The following is a 20,689-nucleotide window of genomic DNA, read 5'->3' as shown; positions in this document are numbered from 1 at the left end:
GTTTTGAGTGACCTATGCAGCATCTTGTGTAGATTGTCTGATTTGATCTTGAGTTGTATTTAAAGATTGTCCGTCTTAAAAAAAAGGCTGAATTTTATGCAGTTTATTGTTAAGGTCTTGGTCCCACTCTTTTTGCCATTTGGATTTGATGAAGGACTTTATGACGTAAAAACTGTCCAAAGGTAGGATTGAGAAGTTCTTATATTTGATGAATAGCACATATATATATATATATACACATATAGCACATATATATATATATATATATATATATATACATAGACTCCATGTGTGCATAGTCTGCCTCCTGGCGCTGGCTGTTACGCTATGCGGAGTCAATGTGTATATATATGTCTATGTATGTCATTATCAGTACAGTGATGGCGGCGCTCGGAGCTGAAGCTAGTAGTGTTATAGGATGTAAACAGTGGTGTTTAATAAGCTTCTTCTGCACTTTTTAGGTTATTAATGCCTCGTTTTAAATGTCAGGACTCTCCTCTCGGATTCTAGTAAGGAGGCAAAGTAGAGCTACTTTGAGCTGGATAACGGTGTAAAAAGTGATTTATCAGGGTAAATTATGCTCCGTATCTCCCAGTCTGAAGGGTGTTTGTTGGATAAACTGTTAAAATTTCTGGATCTCTGAACGCTGTGGGAGAGCGGAGGTGTGCTATTCATTAAAGATAAGAACTATTATCATGTTTTACTAAAACAAAAGTCCATTTTACACCAGAGTTCTCCTTTAATGATTCTAAAACTGATGGATGGATGGTCAGGCTGACTGACATAAGAATGAATAGTGAATGGTTGGATGGTTGGATGGATGGATGGATAATATACTGTATTTCTGACTAGGCTAATTAATCCCAGTCTGGAAATCTGACCCGGTAAATCTGATTTAATGAGGGGATTGAGGGAGGTTTGAAGTCTTGTTTGTTGAAATATCTGCAGAATTTATGAATAAGTGATCTTTACCTTTACGAGCTGCTATCTGTAGAGCCTCCTCGATCCTCTGCAGCTCCTTCTGTTTAGCCTCCTGCTGATAGCGCTCCTCCTTCACTGCATCATACTTAAACGCTTTAATACAACACACACACACACACACACACACAGTTAATAATACACACAAACTTAGCAAAATACACAACAAACAGTCCCCACCCAGCACTCACACCCACAGCTCAAACAGGAAACAGGAATTTCTCTGATTGGACGGAAATGAAGGAAAAAAAACCACAGAGCAGAGAGAACCGGAGCAATACTGCAGATCAGAACTGAACCAATCAAACCTGTTCATTATCATCATTACCTTCATTATTATTATTATCATCATTATCATTATAAACACAATCATCATCTTTATCTTTATCAACATATTCATTATTAACATTTTCATAATCGTATCAACATTATCATTATCCTTATCATTATCAACATTATTATTATCCTTATCAACATTATCATTATCCGTATCATTATTAACATTATCATATTAACATTATCACTATCCTTATCATTATTAACATTATCATATTAACATTATCACTATCCTTATCATTATTAACATTATCATATTAACATTATCACTATCCTTATCATTATTAACATTATCATATTAACATTATCACTATCCTTATCATTATTAACATTATCATATTAACATTATCACTATCCGTATCATTATTAACATTATCATATTAACATTATCACTATCCGTATCATTATTAACATTATCATATTAACATTATCATTATCCGTATCATTATTAACATTATCATATTAACATTATCACTATCCTTATCATTATTAACATTATCATATTAACATTATCATTATCCTTATCATTATTAACATTATCATATTAACATTATCATTATCCGTATCATTATTAACATTATTGTTATAATCATCATTTTCATTATCCTTATCAACATTATTATTATACTCATCATCATCAACATTATTATGATCAACACTATCAATGTTGATAATCATTATCATCATTATTATAATCATCATATTATTATAGTCATCACCTTTATCATCAACATAGTTATCATCATCATCACCATCATTATCTTCACCATCACCATCATTATCATAATCATTATTATTATTTTTACTATTATCACCTTTATCATCATCATCATTATCAGCATCATTATTATCATCATCTCCTCACTGATTTCTATAAGATTTCCATTTCCTCACACAGGAAGTGTAACTCCTCGTTTCTGCACTGATCAATAACTGATCTTTAATGTAACTTAACTCTTAAAAAAGCTGAAGCTGGATCACAACACAAATAATAAAAAAATACAATTTCAGTTATAAAAATCAGATATAGGATTGTTCAGATACTAAATGTGAAGTGTGATATACTTTAACTGATTAATACAGAACAGGTCAATAATAACAGCATTAAACACCCATTAAAACACTGCAGAGATTAAAGCAGGACAGAAACCCAGTGCTGAATAATCATCTTTTATCTGATTGGTTCTGAATCCCAGCCACCACCCGATATATATATATATACGTATATAAATATATAACACCCCCCAGCACACGTCTTACCATCACCCGGTGAGTTAAACGCTTTATAACCAGCTGCAACAGGTAAAAACAAAATATTCAACAATACATATTCAATCATTCTTACGCTACATTTACAGAGCAGCTAAAAGAGACACAAATTATATATTCTCAAATATATTCTCATAAATTACAAAATTAAAAAAATTAGAATTTCACACTGCAATTTATTTATATTACCCTGCATTACAAACACTTTTAAATTAAGATTAAGAAGAGTATTTACACTGACAAAACTGACAACCGTATATAACAACTCTGACTGAACATAACCTGGAGTCGGATGCATCCGCTCTGAAAGGAAACTGCATCACACCCACCTAGAGCTGCACGATACTGAAAAAAAATTGCATTGCAAATGTTCTTTTTTCGACGATATATATAAATATCATGATATTAAACAACGCAGGGCATCACCATGACATCACTAGCTCCGCCCCCACCTGCGCCCCCTATCTCGCATTCAGACCAATCAAGAGCTGAGTCTGTGTTAAACGCTCAAAACCCGAGAGAACAGCAAAAGAACAGTAATCGTCTCTTTAATCAGCATTTAAATGCTTTTTAAAAGGTAAATAAGAGTGTTTGTTTTTCTGGGATTAAAAGTGTGAATTCAGCTGTAACTGGAAATATCTGCACTGATAAACTGTGCTGGACTGAGAAACACAGCTTTCCGCACGTGCTCACGTTTACAAGCACGTGCCCAACCATGTGGATAAAGGTTGCCTCCTGTTTACTCCTGCCCCTCCCCCTTACACTTCTCAGGCAGCAGTAGCCTGTCACTCACAGACACAGAGACAGCGCTGTGTATCTACTTCTTGTGTCAAGAATCAAAACATAAAACATAAAACACTGCAGCATGACACATTTGATTTAATTGCCTTAAGTGACTTAAGTCATCATGATGACGATGCTTAAACGATATATCGTGCAGCCCTAAACCTGCACAGTATAAAATGATTCTTCGGCATGCTCTGTGCAATTACCCATTCTCACCAGAGAGGGCTCCAAATCCCCCAAATCCCTAAACTTACAGACATCAGCTTTAATTTCATTAACCTGCATTATTTTATATTTTACATATTTTCTTTTTATATTAAAAGACATGTTTTTGTTTTACTTTACATAATTTTAACATGTTTAATGAGGAAGTCTGTGTTGATTTATCATGCAGCTGAGAGCGTTTTAAAGGTAAATATTTATTCAGGAGGATTATTTTAATCTCATGAGCTTTACAGAAGCTATTTAAAGAACTACTGCTGATAATTAAGTTGACGTAAGTAAATGAGGTGTATAATATAATATATTTCTATTAGCTTGTATAATTTGCATTACAAATACTGCAGCGTTTATGGTTCATAGCTGCAGTGAATACTACAGCAGTGCTGTAATTTAAACAGGCAGTGAAACCTGATCTTACCGTCTCAGCTGTGGAATAAATGAAAGATTAACAGCTATTTGCTCCAGAGGACCTGAGGAGCGTTTCTCCCCCTGCTGAAGAACTGAGGAGAGCTGAGTAAACGCTGGATTTAAAGGAATAAAGAGAATGAACACAGATTAAACACAGAAAAACAATACTCACTCGCTCCAGGAACCACCAGCAGATACAGACCGTCCAGAGTAGCGACCACAGCTTCTGTGTACAGGTTCTTCCACGGGATCTTCAGCGTTAGTTTCCCTAAAAAACAGAGAAAACACCTGTAAACTCTCTGTAAAAGTACATTATATTAATAATAAACTCCTTTTAGCACTATAAAATGTATTATTTGAAGATAAACTACATGTACATATACAGCTCTGTATAAAATGAAGAGAGCACTTCAGTTTCTGAATCAGTTTCTCTGATTTTGCTATTTATAGGTTTATGTTTGAGTGAAATGAACATTGTTGTTTTATTCTATAAACTACAGACAACATTTCTCCCAAATTCCAAATAAAAATATTCTCATTTAGAGCATTTATTTACAGAAAATGAGAAATGACTGAAATAACAAAAAAGATGCAGAACTTTCAGACCTCAAATAATGCAAAGAAAACAAGTTCATATTCATAAAGTTTTAAGAGTTCAGAAATAATCAATATTTGTTTTTTTAATCACAGTTTTTTTCATGCATCTTGGCATCATGTTCTCCTCCTCCACCAGTCTTACACACTGCTTTTGGATAACTTTATGCTGCTTTACTCCTGGTGTAAAAATTCAAGCAGTTCAGTTTGGTGGTTTGATGGTTTGTGATCATCCATCTTCCTCTTGATTATATTCCAGAGGTTTTCAATTTGATAAAATCAAAGAAACTCATAGTTTTTAAGTGGCGTCTTAAATCCAGTATTTTTTGCACTATAAAGAGCACAGGATTATAAGGCGCATAAAGCAACAATAGTAAGGAACAGAGGTGTCGCTATGTCACTGCTGGTTGGTGAGACCTGTAAAGCTAAATTAAGCTAAGCTAAGTCAACAAAACTGCAAATCTTAAAAAAAAAAACATTTTCGTGGGGGGAGGAGCTAGCACTGTATAACTCAGTGCAGTGTACTTCAGTGGAGTGTCTTTACTGCTCCTTAATACCTGACTGATAGAATTCATACATAAGGAGCAGCGGATTATAAGGAGCTCTGATGATTTTTGGGAAAATTAAAGGATTTTAAGCGCACCTTAGTAACCAGTATATATGGTAACAATTTTAGTCTAGTTTTAGTATAGTAAATAATATATATATATATAATATGTAGGTATTATTTAAGATTTGTGCTTTTATTTTGAGATTTTTTTATTATATTTATAATGCTTTTAAGAACAAAAACCCTTATGTTTTGTTACATATAAATTATGCTAACTTTTTAAATGTTTACACTAAATGAGCTCTGATAGAGAAAAGGAAATAAATTAAGGCAAGTTTGTGAATTTAAACACTTCTACTGTAGTACAGATTTATACTAACATCGCTGTTTTTCTGTAGAATAGACTTTCATTACTTAACAACTATATTCATAAACTCATCCAAATCCAGTAGCAGCAGGGTTTAGCTGGTGTGTATAATCACTTGGGGTAGCTGTGGGTTTTTACTTTATAAAAACAGAAATCTCTGTTCATATGCAGATACACACACGCCGACACACTACTTTCCCATTTCTAGACAATAATACAATTTATTTATAACAAATAATTTCCCATTTATCAGTCTTGACATTTGACTTTTACAACGTGATTCCTTATAAGTTTCTTCACAGTCTGATATATAAACTCCACTATTCAAACACTTAATGAGAAGGTGTGTCCAAACTTTTGACTTATACTGTACTTTAAATTTTTTCCTTTAACATTTATTTTGACTGGGATGTACATTAAAGGAAACCCTCATTTTCAAATGTAGCCGAGCTTTTACAAAAACAGGGGATTGATATGACAAAGAAAATAATAACTATAATAATAATAATAATAATAATAATAATAATACTAATAATAATAACAATAACAATAATAACAATAATAACAAAAATAAAAACAATGATAATAAAATAATAATACAAGTAATAATAATAATAATAATAATAAAACTTGGTTTTATTGATAAGAAATTAAGATCAAAAGAAGATAAGCTTAGTACAACAAACAAAAAGTTAAAATTAAGCCTAAACTAACTTTTACATAATACAATTAAAAAAAGTTGTACATATTACCGCTAAACAGAGCTAGAAGTTGAGTTTAAAATAAATCTCTAAATGGGTCTGATAGTGTTTATAATACAGAGCTGTGCTCTGTAGTGAAGAAGTGAAGGTATGTTTTAATGAACAGAGCGTCTGTCCTCTGATTTAAAGAGCAGCTGAGTGAGGGGGGCGGGGCTCTGCTCCAAAATTATCCTTATAAAAGAGTCACGAGAAGAAAAACCTCAGACTACGTCCTTATGACCAGATAAACTCAGCCTCTCTGAGATACGCTGAAGAGAGGACTTCTAAAAACACTGTGGACTGAAGAGATCGCAAGTTCGAATCCCGGTCATGAAGCTTGCCATCAGCTGCCGGAGCCCTGAGAGAGCACACACAGTTGTTGGTCTTGCTCTCTCTGGGTGGGTACAGTACAGTAGATGGTGCTCTCTCTTTCCCCTCATCACTCCTAGGGTGATGTGGATCAGCACAAGGCTGCATCTGTGAGCTGATGTATCAGAACCACCAGAGTCGCTGCGCTTTCCTCCAAGCGTTAGCGCTGTGATGCTACTTGACTAAAGAGGTTCAAAAAGAGGCGGAGTCTGACTTCACATGTATCGGAGGAGGTGTGTGTTACTCTTCACCCTCCTGGTGTTAAAGGAGCATCACTAGTGATAGAGGGAGTCATAATGAGTGGGATGGGTAATTGGCCTTTTAAAATTAGGGAGAAAATAGGATTAAAATTAAAAAGAAACACAAAAAAACACTGAATGACATAAATACATGCTGTAATAGGGGTGTGCGATATGGCCTTAAAATAATATCATGATATTACTTGGTATTTTCGTGATAACGATACTCTTGGCGAGTTTATGAAAAAACAGTGAATTAAAAAAAATATTTTAAAGAATACACTACTACACGATACTACTAATAATACACTCCATATATCCAGGATTAAAGTAAAATAAATGATACTGAACAGATATGATCTGTCTCTAGTAGATATATAATGGGAAATGAGAACAGTGTGAATTTTTCTTTTAATAAAAACAGTATAAAAGTAGAACCCTGATGTGATAATTAGGGGTGGGTGATATGATACGATATTTCAGGGTATAATATCATAGTTCACCATATTCAAAAATATTGTAGATATTTTGGCCTATGCTGAACTGTGTCTTCTGTGAAAAAAGACAGAAGCAGAAAAGAGAACACCTTCTACAAAAAAAACACAAAAAAAACTATACTACACTATTTCTCAATTTACGGTTAAGAAAAACATGCAGAAACTTTTGCACATGACTGAATAATTATAGAGTAATTTAAGGATTAAGCTTCTAATAAACAGAGCAGCTGTAATCTCCTCTTACACAAGCTTTAAAACAGTGAACAGTTGTGTAATTCTGAGAAAAGATGAAAAGAGAAGTTCACCACTGTGGCCGTGTGACAGGAATATACAACACACAATATACAATACACAATCTAACAGTTACTACACAAACACACAACACAACAACACAAAAACTGGATCAGATACGGCTCTGTTAGGAATTCACATCACTAACCCAACATTAATCAATACAGTGTACATCAATACACTCAAATAATCAATACTGTGTACTGGGTGAAAAAATTAAATTACCAAAAAAATAAACTGTAAAACTGGTAGAAAATGGTAAAACAGTAGTTTATATTTTATTCATATTGTGAGCAAATGTGTCGCCTAAACTCCTCCCCAAAACTATTCCTGCAGTGAGACCAGTTCCATTCTTTCTGTTTAACATTTCAGTTTATATCCAGGTATTTAATCTGGATCTGATCCACAGTTCAGAAGATACTGTAGCTACAGAAGATACACATCTTTTTTTAATGATAAAAGCATTGGATCATGTGACTGGACTGTCAGTTGTGTTTTGTTGCCCAGGTGTGTCCTGATACATTAATTATTCAAAAAATAAACAATAACTGGTGACGTTTAAAAAGCATGTTTAAAAACAAGTCCACTAATTATTTTGATTTCCTCTCAAGAAAGTCTTTATTTTAAAGAAACGTTTAACTGCATGTTCAAATAATTGATAATTATGACAAAAAATTACTCCTGTTACTGGAACACACTCCTGTTACAGGAACTCACTCCTGTTACTGGAGCTCACTCCTGTTACTGGCGCTCACTCCTGTTACTGGCGCTCACTCCTGTTACTGGCGCTCACTCCTGTTACAGGAACTCACTCCTGTTACAGGAACTCACTCCTGTTACTGGAGCTCACTCCTGTTACTGGCGCTCACTCCTGTTACTGGCGCTCACTCCTGTTACTGGCGCTCACTCCTGTTACTGGAACTCACTCCTGTTACTGGAACTCACTCCTGTTACTGGAGCTCACTCCTGTTACTGGCGCTCACTCCTGTTACTGGCGCTCACTCCTGTTACTGGAACTCACTCCTGTTACTGGAACTCACTCCTGTTACTGGCGCTCACTCCTGTTACTGGCGCTCACTCCTGTTACTGGAACTCACTCCTGTTACTGGAGCTCACTCCTGTTACTGGAGCTCACTCCTGTTACTTGCGCTCACTCCTGTTACTGGCGCTCACTCCTGTTACTGGCGCTCACTCCTGTTACTGGCGCTCACTCCTGTTACTGGAGCTCACTCCTGTTACTGGAACTCACTCCTGTTACTGGCGCTCACTTCTGTTACTGGAACTCACTCCTGTTACTGGAACTCACTCCTGTTACTGGAACTCACTCCTGTTACTGGAGCTCACTCCTGTTACTGGCGCTCACTCCTGTTACTGGCGCTCACTCCTGTTACTGGCGCTCACTCCTGTTACTGGCGCTCACTCCTGTTACAGGAACTCACTCCTGTTACTGGCGCTCACTTCTGTTACAGGAACTCACTCCTGTTACTGGAACTCACTCCTGTTACTGGAGCTCACTCCTGTTACTGGCGCTCACTCCTGTTACTGGCGCTCACTCCTGTTACTGGCGCTCACTCCTGTTACTGGCGCTCACTCCTGTTACTGGCGCTCACTCCTGTTACAGGAACTCACTCCTGTTACTGGCGCTCACTTCTGTTACAGGAACTCACTCCGGTTACTGGCGCTCATTCTGTTACAGGACCTCACTCCTGTTACTGGCGCTCACTCCTGTTATTGGCGCTCACTCCTGTTACAGGAACTCACTCCTGTTACTGGCGCTTACTCCTGTTAAAGGAACTCACTCCTGTTACAGGAACTCACTCCTGTTACTGGCGCTCACTCCTGTTACTGGCGCTCACTCCTGTTACTGGCGCTCACTCCTGTTACTGGCGCTCACTCCTGTTACTGGCGCTCACTCCTGTTACTGGCGCTCACTTCTGTTAAAGGAGCTCACTCCTGTTACTGGCGCTCACTCCTGTTACTGGCGCTCACTCCTGTTACTGGCGCTCACTCCTGTTACTGGAACTCACTCCTGTTACAGGAACTCACTTCTGTTACAGGAACTCACTCCTGTTACTGGCGCTCACTCCTGTTAGCTAAATGGCGGCTATGCTAATAGCATGAGGACACTGAAAACATTCTAGTGATTTTTCGAAATTGTGTACTATTGTTACTGGAACTCCTGGTACTTAGTCCTGGAACTCAGTGCTGTTACTGGAACTTACTCCTGTTACTTTTAATGTTTTGAGTAACAGGACTGAAAGCAACAGGAATTAGTTTTTAACATAGAATTAACAGAAACATGCAGAAACCACAACACAGGGACACAAATAAAATGTGTATTTTCTAACTTAAATATAATGGATTTATTATAAACATATATTTTAGATGGGATTTGGAGAAACACAACAATGCAAAAAAATATATATACATATACATCCCTGAAGGATTTTAATAAATATATTTGATGGTAAAGTTTATAGTTATAGAGTGGGGGGGGGGGACAGGTAACTATTGCTAGTTTTTCAGTGTTATAAGTTGTTTTTATTAATGTTTTTAATTACGTATCTTATTTTTACAATTAGGTCAATGTAGAAAACACTATGATTGATAATAAAATGTATTTTAAAGATATTTTGTGTCGCAGATTTACACATGTAATTTCCTGGGAGCAGAAATGGCACCCATTCGGTGGAATAGCCCAAATACATTTATATACATTTGTTTTATATCACTTTGTTCTCTGAGAAGGGGAATTTTGTACCCATGGAAATATAAAATGCACTTCAATACATTTTGTTGTAACAGGAAAAAACTAAGGTTGTGTATTAAAAACCCTAATAAATAGAGTTTTAGGAAAAACAGGATCTTACCGATTTGTCCAGCCTTCACCTTAAACGGCACATCAAACTCACTCTGAAACAGAAAGAACACAATCTGATTAAACACACTCATTTATTACTTACACATTTTTCCCTTGTTTATTGTCTCTGTCTCTATGGTCAATAACCACAACCTGAGAACCTGAGAAATTATAATAAATATACAATATATATATATATATATACACAATTAATACAAGGTTAAAATGAGTTATCATGACAGGCAGGCCTATCAGCATACAATCAAAAGTGTTATTTGACAAACATTATTAAACATAATCAGCTGTTCTTACCAAAGCATTCTCCTTCACTCTCAGGTTCTCCAACACCACATTACCTGTAAACAAACATAACACATACATCCCTCAGTTACTTTAAACCAAATTTAAAAAAATAATTATAATAATAAAAAAACTGCATTTTAAAAAGATGTATAAGATACTTATTTAAAAAAAATATTTAATTAAAAAAATTATTAAGATATAAAACAAGGTAAAAATGAGAATTTAAGAGAGATCATAAAATCATAGTTAAAAAAATCTAAGGTAATAGAATTAATAAAAATTAAACTACAGATAAATAAATAAACTAAACACATAAAAAAGTAAAATATAAATAAGCAATAACTTAAAAACAATAAAAGAAAAGAAAGAAAGAAAAAAGAAACGTGAAAAAAGGCTAAAACAAACAAAGATTAAAAACTAAAAAATTAACTAAACAAGTAAATAAATAAACTAAAACAAAAAAATAAAATCAGCTAAAACAGATACAGGCTGTCTGAGGGTGTTTAGAGACTAGGAGTTTAAAATGATTGAGTGACTCCAGCGAGCTGAGCTTTAGAGTTTAATGTGAAAATTCGATATATATATATATATATAAATAAATGTATATGGATCCAGTTATGAACATGCATCAGTTTCCTGTTTGGAGAGAAGTGAAAGTGAAAAAGTGTATAAATGATTATTAGTATATAAAATTGCTTCAGATGGTTGGTAGAGTTGGGTAAGTTGTGTGTAGAGGTGTGTGTGAAGGTGTGGAGGTGTGTGTAGACGTGTGGAGGTGTGTAAGCTGGTGAGCTCTGTGTAGCTTTGGGTAAATATTTGTTTATAAGCTTCATTAATCTGAGTTATTAGCCCGAAGCGATCTGTCAGCCCTTCATCTGCGAGAGCGTATCCTGTAGTCAGACCGCAGGACAACCAGATTGTCAGGTCTGATTACTGATCTATAGCTCTGACCTCAATCTGCTTTCAGTTTCCTCTCAACTGCAGGAAGTTACTCAGCATTATGTGGGTGATATAGCACTATCATACTGTAATACAATATTACAGGGTGTTTTACAATATTATAGACAATTAATCAAATAATATCACAACATTTCATGGTATTTTTTTGATAACATTACTCTTGGCCAGCTGACAAAACACTGAATAAAAAAAAAATCAAGAAACTACTGCAACAAAATGAATTTTAAATTGTATTATTGCATGTATTTGGTTTGTAAGCGCTGCATGGTTGCTAGGTTACCTGTATGTGGCGAAGTAATACAGTAATACATGGAGAGCTTTAGTTACTGTGCATTACCGGCTGATAATGGTACTCATTGAACGTCTCTCAGCCAATCACATTGCAGGGTCAGAACTAACCAAACAGAACATATGTTCTCCTCCTCTTTAACTCTTTAAAATCTTTCAATAAACAGTGATAATGGAACTGTGGTATAGTAATCACTATAATACACTAGAGATTTGTGCTATAACCTGTAATATTAGCACTGATGTGCTTATTGATTAAGTGCAGAAGACATTCTGGATTATCTATTATATATTATAAACATTTCCCATTATAAACAGATTATTTTATAATCTACAAATATAATTTATATATAAATAGAGATATTTGGAGTGCATTATTATTATGATGACATTCTGGATCATTGACGTCTGTTCCAAATCTGAGTTATACATAAACTTCTTTATTCTAAAACAAAGCTCCATCATATTTTTCCTTCCAAATATCCTGTTATGTGACAGATGTCAAATTATACCACTGTTAGTTCCGACGCTGCAATGTGATTGACTGAGAGGTGTTCTATGAGTATCGTTATCAGACGGTAATGCACGGTGACTAATTAACTGAAGCTCTCCATGTATTACTTCGCCACATACAGGTAACCTAGCAACAATGCAGCGCTTACAAACCAAACAGTGCTGCTACAGTATGATGAAGCTTTGTTTTAGAATAGAGATGTTTATATATAACTATGTATAACTCCGAATTTAAGAAGCTGATGGTTTTACTCAAACATCGCTCTCTATCTTATTAACTAGTTCTTAACAGATTTACAAAAAACACAGACATGGTTTAAGACTAATTTGATTAATTCAGTTTTAATTCAGTTTAATTAAACATATAAACTGTTCAGTTCAAACTACTTTATTTACTACAGTGCTAATAAAAACTGTAGGTTACCTGCATGAGTGAGACAGGTGAGCGGTTACAGTAAGTCACGTGAGGAAAACGGCCTGAATCAATGGCCCATTATTGATGAATGACGCAGGCAGTAATATTAATACTAATAATCACTGTCTCCTTAAATTCAGGAGCGCAGAAATCACTTTAATCACTGTACCTATAACAGCAGATGTTATGTTTTATTATGGGATGTGCAGCACGAGGCGGTCATGTGACTGGAGTTACCCCGCTGCTGCAGGAGCCTCGTGCAGGTGCAGCGTCGAGTTGTGCTACCCGTCAAAATGTGCTTCTCAACACCAGTGCGCATGCGCGGACGTTTTACCAAATATTATTTAATGTTTCTGTGTTTTATGGTATTTATACTGAATTTTACCTGCTTGAATTAAACATCCTGAGCCCTCCTCTGTTTTTATGTCATTTAGCATTTTGAGTGCTAAAAATGTGTAAAATGCAGTTAATCATAAAAATATCAATAATAAAGGTAATAACAAGTATGCAATGAAAAATACAAAGAAATATGGGTAATAATAATCCATATTAAGCATTAACTGTATCTGATATATTGATTCAGGATTTCCTAGTTAAGTTAATATCCTATCGAGAGTATTATTTTTTAAATATGGTGCTTTTTCTGTTTATATACACAGCTTAGGTTTAAATAAACACAGGGTAGCACAGTTTGACAGGGTAGCACAGTCCGACAGAACACCTGAGGGTCTGTTTATTGATGGTTATCGTTTATTTATCGGAGAATAATACAGCCCGTGAGAGAGACAGCCTGCCGGAGATTGGCACGGAGCTGTCCCCGCACTGCCCGCTCCTCAGCCCGGTCTCAGAGCCGCTCTCAGGCCGGATAAAGTGCAGTAAAGCCCGGCTCCTACCTCCCCAGATCCCGATCTTCAGCTGAGACTTGTCCAGGTTCTCCACATAATCTCCGATAAAGCGGTTCAGCAGGTCGCTGACCAGAGACTCCAGCACCATGCTGCCGCCGGGGACAGGACCGGGTCAGGACCGGGGACAGGAGCGGGGGAGCGGCAGGTTGAGAGCCGGACACAGCGGCCCGAACAGCGGATACAGCAGCCCGAATTCTCCGCGCTGAGGAACCGAGGAGCTGCCCTGCCTGTACACACTAACCCCGCCCTCTCACATCCTGACCAATCAACACCCGAGCCAAACACTGACCAATCAAACACCGAGAAATCAATTACCGACTAATCAACACCCGAGCAATCGAACACCGACCCGACCAATCAAACACCGAGAAGCCAAACACCTACTAATCAACACCCGATCAATCAACACGGAGCAAACAAACATATTTTAATAAAACACATATACATAAACATAAAACTTAAATACATATAATTAATATAATTTAACAAAATACATATTTTAATAAAACACACATTTTAATAAAACAATTTAATACAACACATATTTTAATAAAACACATTGAATATAATTTATTTAAATAGATGCTTTAATAAAACTCATATTCAAATAAAACAAATATTTTAATAAAATGCAATTTACCAAAATTAAAATTGAATTAAATATATTTTAATGAAAAACTTATTTTAATAAATACATATTTAAATAAAGACAATTTAATAAAAATCAATTAAAAAATACATATTTTATCCTTCTTAACATCTAATTTTACATTTACGTTTATTATTTTTTATTATTTTATTTTATATTATAGAGTTTATAATTGTTTGTACTTTTTGTGTGTTTAGATTGTTCTGGTGTTCATTTTATTTATGTTTTTCTATTTTATTCATATTTTATTAATCTATTATTATCTATCTGGCTATCTATCTATAAGTCTATATATCACTTTGTCCATCCATCATCCCTCACTGTCACTCTTATAAAACTCAGCTAATTCACAGCCAGGCTTATGGTCACTTCGGAGCATTTCTCACATCAGAACTGAATTTTTCATTTATACTCAATAACTAATAATCTATAATCTGCTGTAAAACAGAACCCACTAATCTTAATTCTAGGAAATGAGATAAACTGAGCTGAAAGGTGAGGAAGGTGTGTCAGTATCTGAGGAGGTGCTGAAGGTAAAGTGATAAGAAGCAATAAGGAAAACTGACGTCTCACCGCATTAAAACCACATCTTTATACAAATAGAATCCGAATTCAACACCGAATCATTAAATCATTTATTTAAACACCAGCAACATAACAGCTATATATATAACACACACTCTGTTATGGAAGCCACTGTTAACGTTTAAATTAAGTTTAGGTTTGTTGATGATAAAGCAAGCTTACGTCAGCACTCGGTGCACTCTGATTGGCTGGGGCGAACGAAGGTAGGCTTGGCGACTCTAGGTGCATAAAGTATAAATTCATCCCTGGATTTCCTTCCTCCCGCCTGTAGATAGCGGCGGAGCGGTGCTGCAGTGGCGCCATTCTTGCGGGTGGAACAAAATCCCGGCCTGGAATTTTACTTGATGGACCGTTCCGCGCCAACATTCCGTGTTTTCCACTTTCTGCTACTAGGAAGTGGAGAGAAGCATGTTTATGAGTTTAAAGCAGGAGGAGAGGAGATGTTATGGAGCTTCCAGAGGAGATTCTTGCTCATATCTTCTCTTTTCTGCCCCTGTGGGATAAATGTAATGCTTTTACAGTCTGCAGAAGATGGAACAGCACCATGACATACCCCAGCGCGTGGAGGCAGACTGAGATCAGGTGAGGGAAACACCTTGAGAACAGGTGAACTGACAGCTAGAGGAACCGATGGAAGGGGAATTAGCTTTATTAGAATAGGAGCCCATTCCAGCATTAACCTATTCAAGTTATGTTGAGATAACTTGATGTTCTACACTCTTTTAAACAGAGGTTTGATATAAGTACTTTTTTATACTCTTCATAAGTGTACTCTCAAAGGTATAATATTGGTCTTTACAGGGTCAGATTTGTTCCCTCTGAAGTACAAAGTCTTTCCTAACAGCAGGAAATACAGATTTGTACAATTTAACCAGCTAAAAGGTACATTCAGTATTCTGTATCACTGCACTAATAAACAATATATAATTTAATTGCACATTTTTTATTTGAAAGCCAGACAATTTTGGATCATCAAGTTTTGAGCCATTTTGAGTTGATGATAATGTTTATAATCTTTTTAATTTTTAGTGGCACAAAAGACATGTGTACAAAAAAGGACTTTCACTGCAAGCAACTCTTTTTTTACCTTAATATAAGGTACAGCCCCAGAGACAAGCTTTATACTCTTTTAAGCAAGGGCGTTGCCTATATATAAAGATCCGGGGCTTAGCCCAGTTAATTAAAAAAAAAAATATATATATATATATATGTTTAACACTAGTACAGTACTAAATTCTGGCTATCCACAACATCCAGCTTCTAGCTAACTGGTTAGCTAAATTAATTTTCATTCATTATAGTTTACAGTAAGTCCTGCATTCCTAAATTAATAATAAATAAAATAAAACATAAAAATGAAATAGTTATTGGCTGATCAGGTACATCAGGGCAAGTTAAACATGTATATATTTTTTCACAAACCTTGACTATCTATCTAAGCTAGCTAATTCTAAAGTTAAGCTAACTGACTGTAACAAGCTGCAGTTTATTAAGCAAACATGGATTTGATCTGTGTGTTTTGATTCAGAGACAAGCTATCAGAAACAATCTCATCATAGTTTACATAGTTAGCTCCGGGGTGGGGGGGGGCTTCCCTACTAGCTCATCGCGCTCCGCAAAACCAGCTAGCTTATTGGCTGTTTCTCCTAAAAGGCGTAACTTTATCCTTGAACTGGCTCCGTGATTGGCGTTAAGAGATTTCATAATTAAAGAGCTGTCAGTGTCCCATATCCTCATTAATAATACAGCTGAGCTGAGCGAAACGATTCAGGGCTACTGGATAATCATTCGGGGCTAAAGCCCCGGAAGCCCAGGCCAGGCCACGCCCCTGCTTTTAAGTACGAATCTGTACTTACTTTTTTTAGTGTGTAAGTTATGCTAACTTAATTAAGTTTTCATTACCCATTACTTTACTTTTTTAAGGCAACCGGTTTCCTCAAATGTTTTAAGTAAATTCTACTTATCCGGGCTTACAGTGCAGGAATATATAAAATGTACTATGATTTATTTTGTATCTGTTACAGGTGTGATTCTGAAGTTGGTGTTCCTGAGAGGTTCTCTGAATTCCTGCCGCTGGTCAGAAACCTGAAGCTGAGCGTCAGCGTGTCGAGTCCGGAGAACCGGAGGACCGGGCTGGAGGTTCTGCGTCAGGCGCTTGCGGGGGGCGACGGGCGGCTGCGGGCGCTGTGCGTGAACTGCCTGGGGAACCCACCGCTGTTCTACGCGGGGCAGGACCTGCTGCAGGGGCTGCTGGACGCGCTGACCGCCGCCTCCTCCCTCACCGAGCTGGACCTGAGAGGCGTGCCCTTCACCCTCAGCGACGCCTTCGTGAAGGGCGTGGTCACGCTCTGCCCCGCCCTCCGGAGTCTCTTCATCAATAACGGGTCTCTGGTTTGCGGCGTCGGGGGCGAGACGGTGAGGGACGTCCTGAGGCTGTGCCCGGGTCTGACCGCGCTGGGGGTCTTCCAGGCCAGCCTGTCTCAGGACGTCCTGCAGGACCTGCTGCTGCCCCGGAGACCGGCGCTGAAGCAGCTGGAGCTGCGCTGTGAGCGCTCGTTGAAATACACCACGCCCCTCCCCGACCACACCTGGGCGCAGGTGAGCCGCATGCACCCGGCGCTGGCGGTGGACCTCGAGCTGGACCACACCCTCCCGGAGCTGCACGTGCCGTCCGTCCTGCAGCCCAGCATCCCCGTGCGCCACCTGCGCCTGCTCACCTGGACGTGGCTGCTGGACGAGGTGCGGCTGGTAGGGCGGAGTTACGCTAATACGCTGGAGGCCCTGGAGGTGCAGACCACGCCCTCTGCGGAGCTGAACGAGGCGCTGGTGGAGCTGGCGACGCGGTGCACGAGGCTGCGGGAGGTGCACTGCTACTGCGTGGTGTCGCCGGAGGTCGTGGCGGCTTTCCGGAAGCACTGCACCGATCTGCGCAGATACACACTCAAAACACGCAAAGAGCCACACCCCTGGACCTGCACCTCCCTCAGATAACACACACACACAGGTGCACAGGTGTGTCTGAACTACACGACACAACACAAAGAGCTCAGGTGCAATAAATAAAATAAATATGAATGTTTTAACTGCTGTACCTGGATGATTCAGGACAAATAAATACACGCACAGCATTGTTTTCCATTTTCATTTGTTTCCATTGTTGATTGTTTTGATTTTGTTGTTGTTTATACCAAATAATTAATAGATCATTTTAAACGAAAAAAAATAATCTATAGGTCAACCATCGTTTTTAAAGATAAGATAAGACAGTGTAAGTTAATTACATTATTAACTTTGTACAATAATAAATGCACATGAGCTCAGGAACATGTGATAATGGTGATATTGGTCTATTGTGTTTACTTATGTGTGTTTGTTTATTCACATATATAGCAGAATTAACAGTATTTTTGCCAGTCATGCTAAATGACCAATTAAAACTTCCAGCTTCCAACACAGTGTGCAGTGACTGCAGTAGGAGAAGAATAAATCCTATATATAGGTAACAAAAGACTTTACAAATGTATTTTTTTTGTTGTTGTTTGTTTTTTTGGGTGGGCGTTTTTTTAGGGGCGGCCCTAAAATAATATCATGATATTAAAAAAAATAATAATAAAAAATTCTCTTGGCAATATGACAAACACAGAATTAAATATATATATATATATATATATATATATATATATATATATATATATATATATATATATATATATATATACACTACTGCAACTAAATGAAAAAATTATTTTATTATTGCATATATGATATGATATAACACACACCTTACTTTAAAGAAATACAAGAATTTGATCAGATTTGTAACAGAAGTCATTGATCCAGAATTATTAGTCATGATAATAATAATAATAATACACTCCAAATATCTCCATATATCCAGGATTAAAGTAAAATAAATGATACTGAACATATATAATCTGTCTCTAGTAGATATATAATGGGAAATGAGAACAGTGTGAATTTTTCTTTTGATAAAAACAGTAAAAAAGTAGAACCATGATGTGATAATTAGGGGTGGGTGATATGGTGTAACTGGATATTCAGTATCAGTATAAGACAGAAATCAAGACACATTTCACATTTAATTTCCAATATTCAGCAATACTGTTTAGATTAAATACACAATAATGGGCACAAATACATATATAAAAATAAAATAATTTTCTCAAAGGGTAGATAAAACAAATTCCCCAATAGTTATATTACAACAAAAAAGTAATACAATACAACTGACCATGCAATTAGAGCTTCAGCCATTTTATATAACATTTACTACATAAAGAAGTGACATTTTAAATGAAACACTACCCTCTACTGTCCAAAACTTAAAACACACAGAATATAACATACCTGAGCTGCGTAGAAACTCCTGAGATAATATAAAAAAAATAAAATTTTCAATATTTCAGTAGCTAGATCATGTAAACAGTGAGTTAGCTAGCAAGCTGAGACTAACAAATTGACTAGCTTCAGTATAATAGGGCTGCAACGATTAGTCGATTATTTCAATTTGTCAACTACAATCAACTTAGTTTATGTGTTTCAAAAAGTGACCAAACACAACAGATTACATTTTAAATCAGTAAATATCAGTAATTTCCATGTTTAAACAACATTCAAATATTTAAATGCCATTTACATCTCATGTTCTTTATCGTTAACTAATTGAAAAAAATAATCGTCAGATTAGTCGACTACCAAAATAATCATTAGTTGCAGCCCTGCAGCACAACACAAGATATATTTAAAATGAACTCTAACACTACTACAGTCAACTTATACTCAAGCAGAGCTTTTCTCTTTATTATATTAGACCTCATGTGGGTTTTGCTTTTTTTTTTTATCAGCTTTCTCTACACTTCACCCCCCCCCCCTTCAGCTTCAGCGCCGTTTAAAGCTCCTAGTATTTTTAATGTCTTTATTTCACTGCTTTGCTATTTTTAACTTTTATGAACTAATATCTATGAACTATATCATGAGGCAGATTTATATGAAATTAAATAAAATAAAAAATAGTTTAGAAGTATACCTGTTACAATTCACCATTTTTATTTTTAACTCATTAACGGGCTCCCTCTAGCGGTGGTCTGCGGTCATTTACTGATATAACAGGGAACAATAAGTGGGCGGGGCTCGGCTGCTCTCGGGTTTTACTCGGCTAAACTCGGCTGTTCTCGGCTGTTTTCGTTTTTTACTCGGCTGTTATCGTCTATGTTCTGCTTTACTCGGCTGTTCTCGGCTTTATTCGGTTGTTCTCGGATTTATTCGGCCGTAGTCGTCTATATTTGGCTTAACTCGGCTGTTCTCGGCTTTATTCGGTTGTTTTCGGATTTACTCGGCTAAAGCCGGCTTTATTCGGCTACACTCTTCTTTTATCGCCTATACTCGGCTGTTCTCGGTTTTCCTCGGCTGTTCTCGGCGGTGGAGGAGGGATTTACTCTAAAGCTGTGATTAGTAAAGCTGGAATAGTTGTGCGCGAGGAGCCGCGAGGCTGCAATGAGAGAATTGTAACCTGTCTACAGGTGAGGATCATCAGGTAGGACACGC

At 36.7% G+C, this 20,689-nt stretch overlaps 3 protein-coding genes across 13 annotated transcripts in view; 2 read left to right on the top strand and 1 right to left on the bottom strand.

Moving 5' to 3' along the window:
• The window catches only part of vps13c (vacuolar protein sorting 13 homolog C), a 259,753-nt gene extending 245,618 nt beyond the window's left edge, over window positions 1–14,135 (bottom strand). For 6 of the 10 annotated variants that reach the window (XR_007434232.1, XR_007434233.1, XM_049473672.1 and 3 more), the window contains exons 1-6: window positions 13,879–14,135; window positions 10,819–10,862; window positions 10,517–10,559; window positions 4,172–4,267; window positions 2,575–2,607; window positions 973–1,074 (exon numbers count right to left, since the gene is read on the bottom strand). Coding sequence is in view for 8 of the 10 variants with exons in the window: in XM_049473672.1 (XP_049329629.1) it covers window positions 973–1,074; window positions 2,575–2,607; window positions 4,172–4,267; window positions 10,517–10,559; window positions 10,819–10,862; window positions 13,879–13,978 (418 nt within the window). In the remaining 2 variants the exon portion in view is untranslated. The remainder of the gene's footprint in view (window positions 1–972; window positions 1,075–2,574; window positions 2,608–4,171; window positions 4,268–10,516; window positions 10,560–10,818; window positions 10,863–13,878) is intronic. The other 4 variants (XM_049473673.1, XM_049473679.1, XM_049473676.1 and 1 more) reach the window with 1 other exon arrangement.
• A 1,239-nt stretch (window positions 14,136–15,374) lies between these two features.
• Window positions 15,375–18,464, top strand: fbxl8 (F-box and leucine-rich repeat protein 8). Its single transcript, XM_007239553.4, has 2 exons — window positions 15,375–15,706; window positions 17,149–18,464. Exons 1-2 carry the CDS (start codon window positions 15,570–15,572, stop codon window positions 18,113–18,115), a joined length of 1,104 nt encoding a protein of 367 aa, XP_007239615.3. The 5' UTR covers window positions 15,375–15,569; the 3' UTR covers window positions 18,116–18,464.
• A 2,100-nt stretch (window positions 18,465–20,564) lies between these two features.
• Window positions 20,565–20,689, top strand: part of tln2a (talin 2a) — a 74,118-nt gene continuing 73,993 nt past the window's right edge. Inside the window, exon 1 of one of the 2 annotated variants that reach the window (XM_049473682.1) lies at window positions 20,565–20,664. The gene's annotated coding sequence lies outside the window, so the exon portion shown is untranslated. Of the gene's footprint in view, window positions 20,679–20,689 lie in introns of both variants that reach the window. The other variant, XM_049473681.1, reaches the window with a different exon arrangement.

Source organism: Astyanax mexicanus, unplaced genomic scaffold, assembly GCF_023375975.1.
Source record: "Astyanax mexicanus isolate ESR-SI-001 unplaced genomic scaffold, AstMex3_surface scaffold_43, whole genome shotgun sequence".
Classification (NCBI taxonomy): domain Eukaryota; kingdom Metazoa; phylum Chordata; class Actinopteri; order Characiformes; family Acestrorhamphidae; genus Astyanax; species Astyanax mexicanus.
Note: the sequence above shows the minus strand (reverse complement) of the source record. Positions and strands in the feature narration are given on the sequence as shown.

What these genes read in the sequence shown, in the direction of transcription:
- fbxl8 (XM_007239553.4), top strand. Translation starts at nt 15,570, where the DNA reads ATGGAGCTTCCAGAGGAGATTCTTGCTCATATCTTCTCTTTTCTGCCC. An exon ending in TGGAGGCAGACTGAGATCAG is followed by an intron (nt 15,707 to 17,148) that starts GTGAGGGAAACA and finishes TATCTGTTACAG; the next exon opens with GTGTGATTCTGAAGTTGGTG.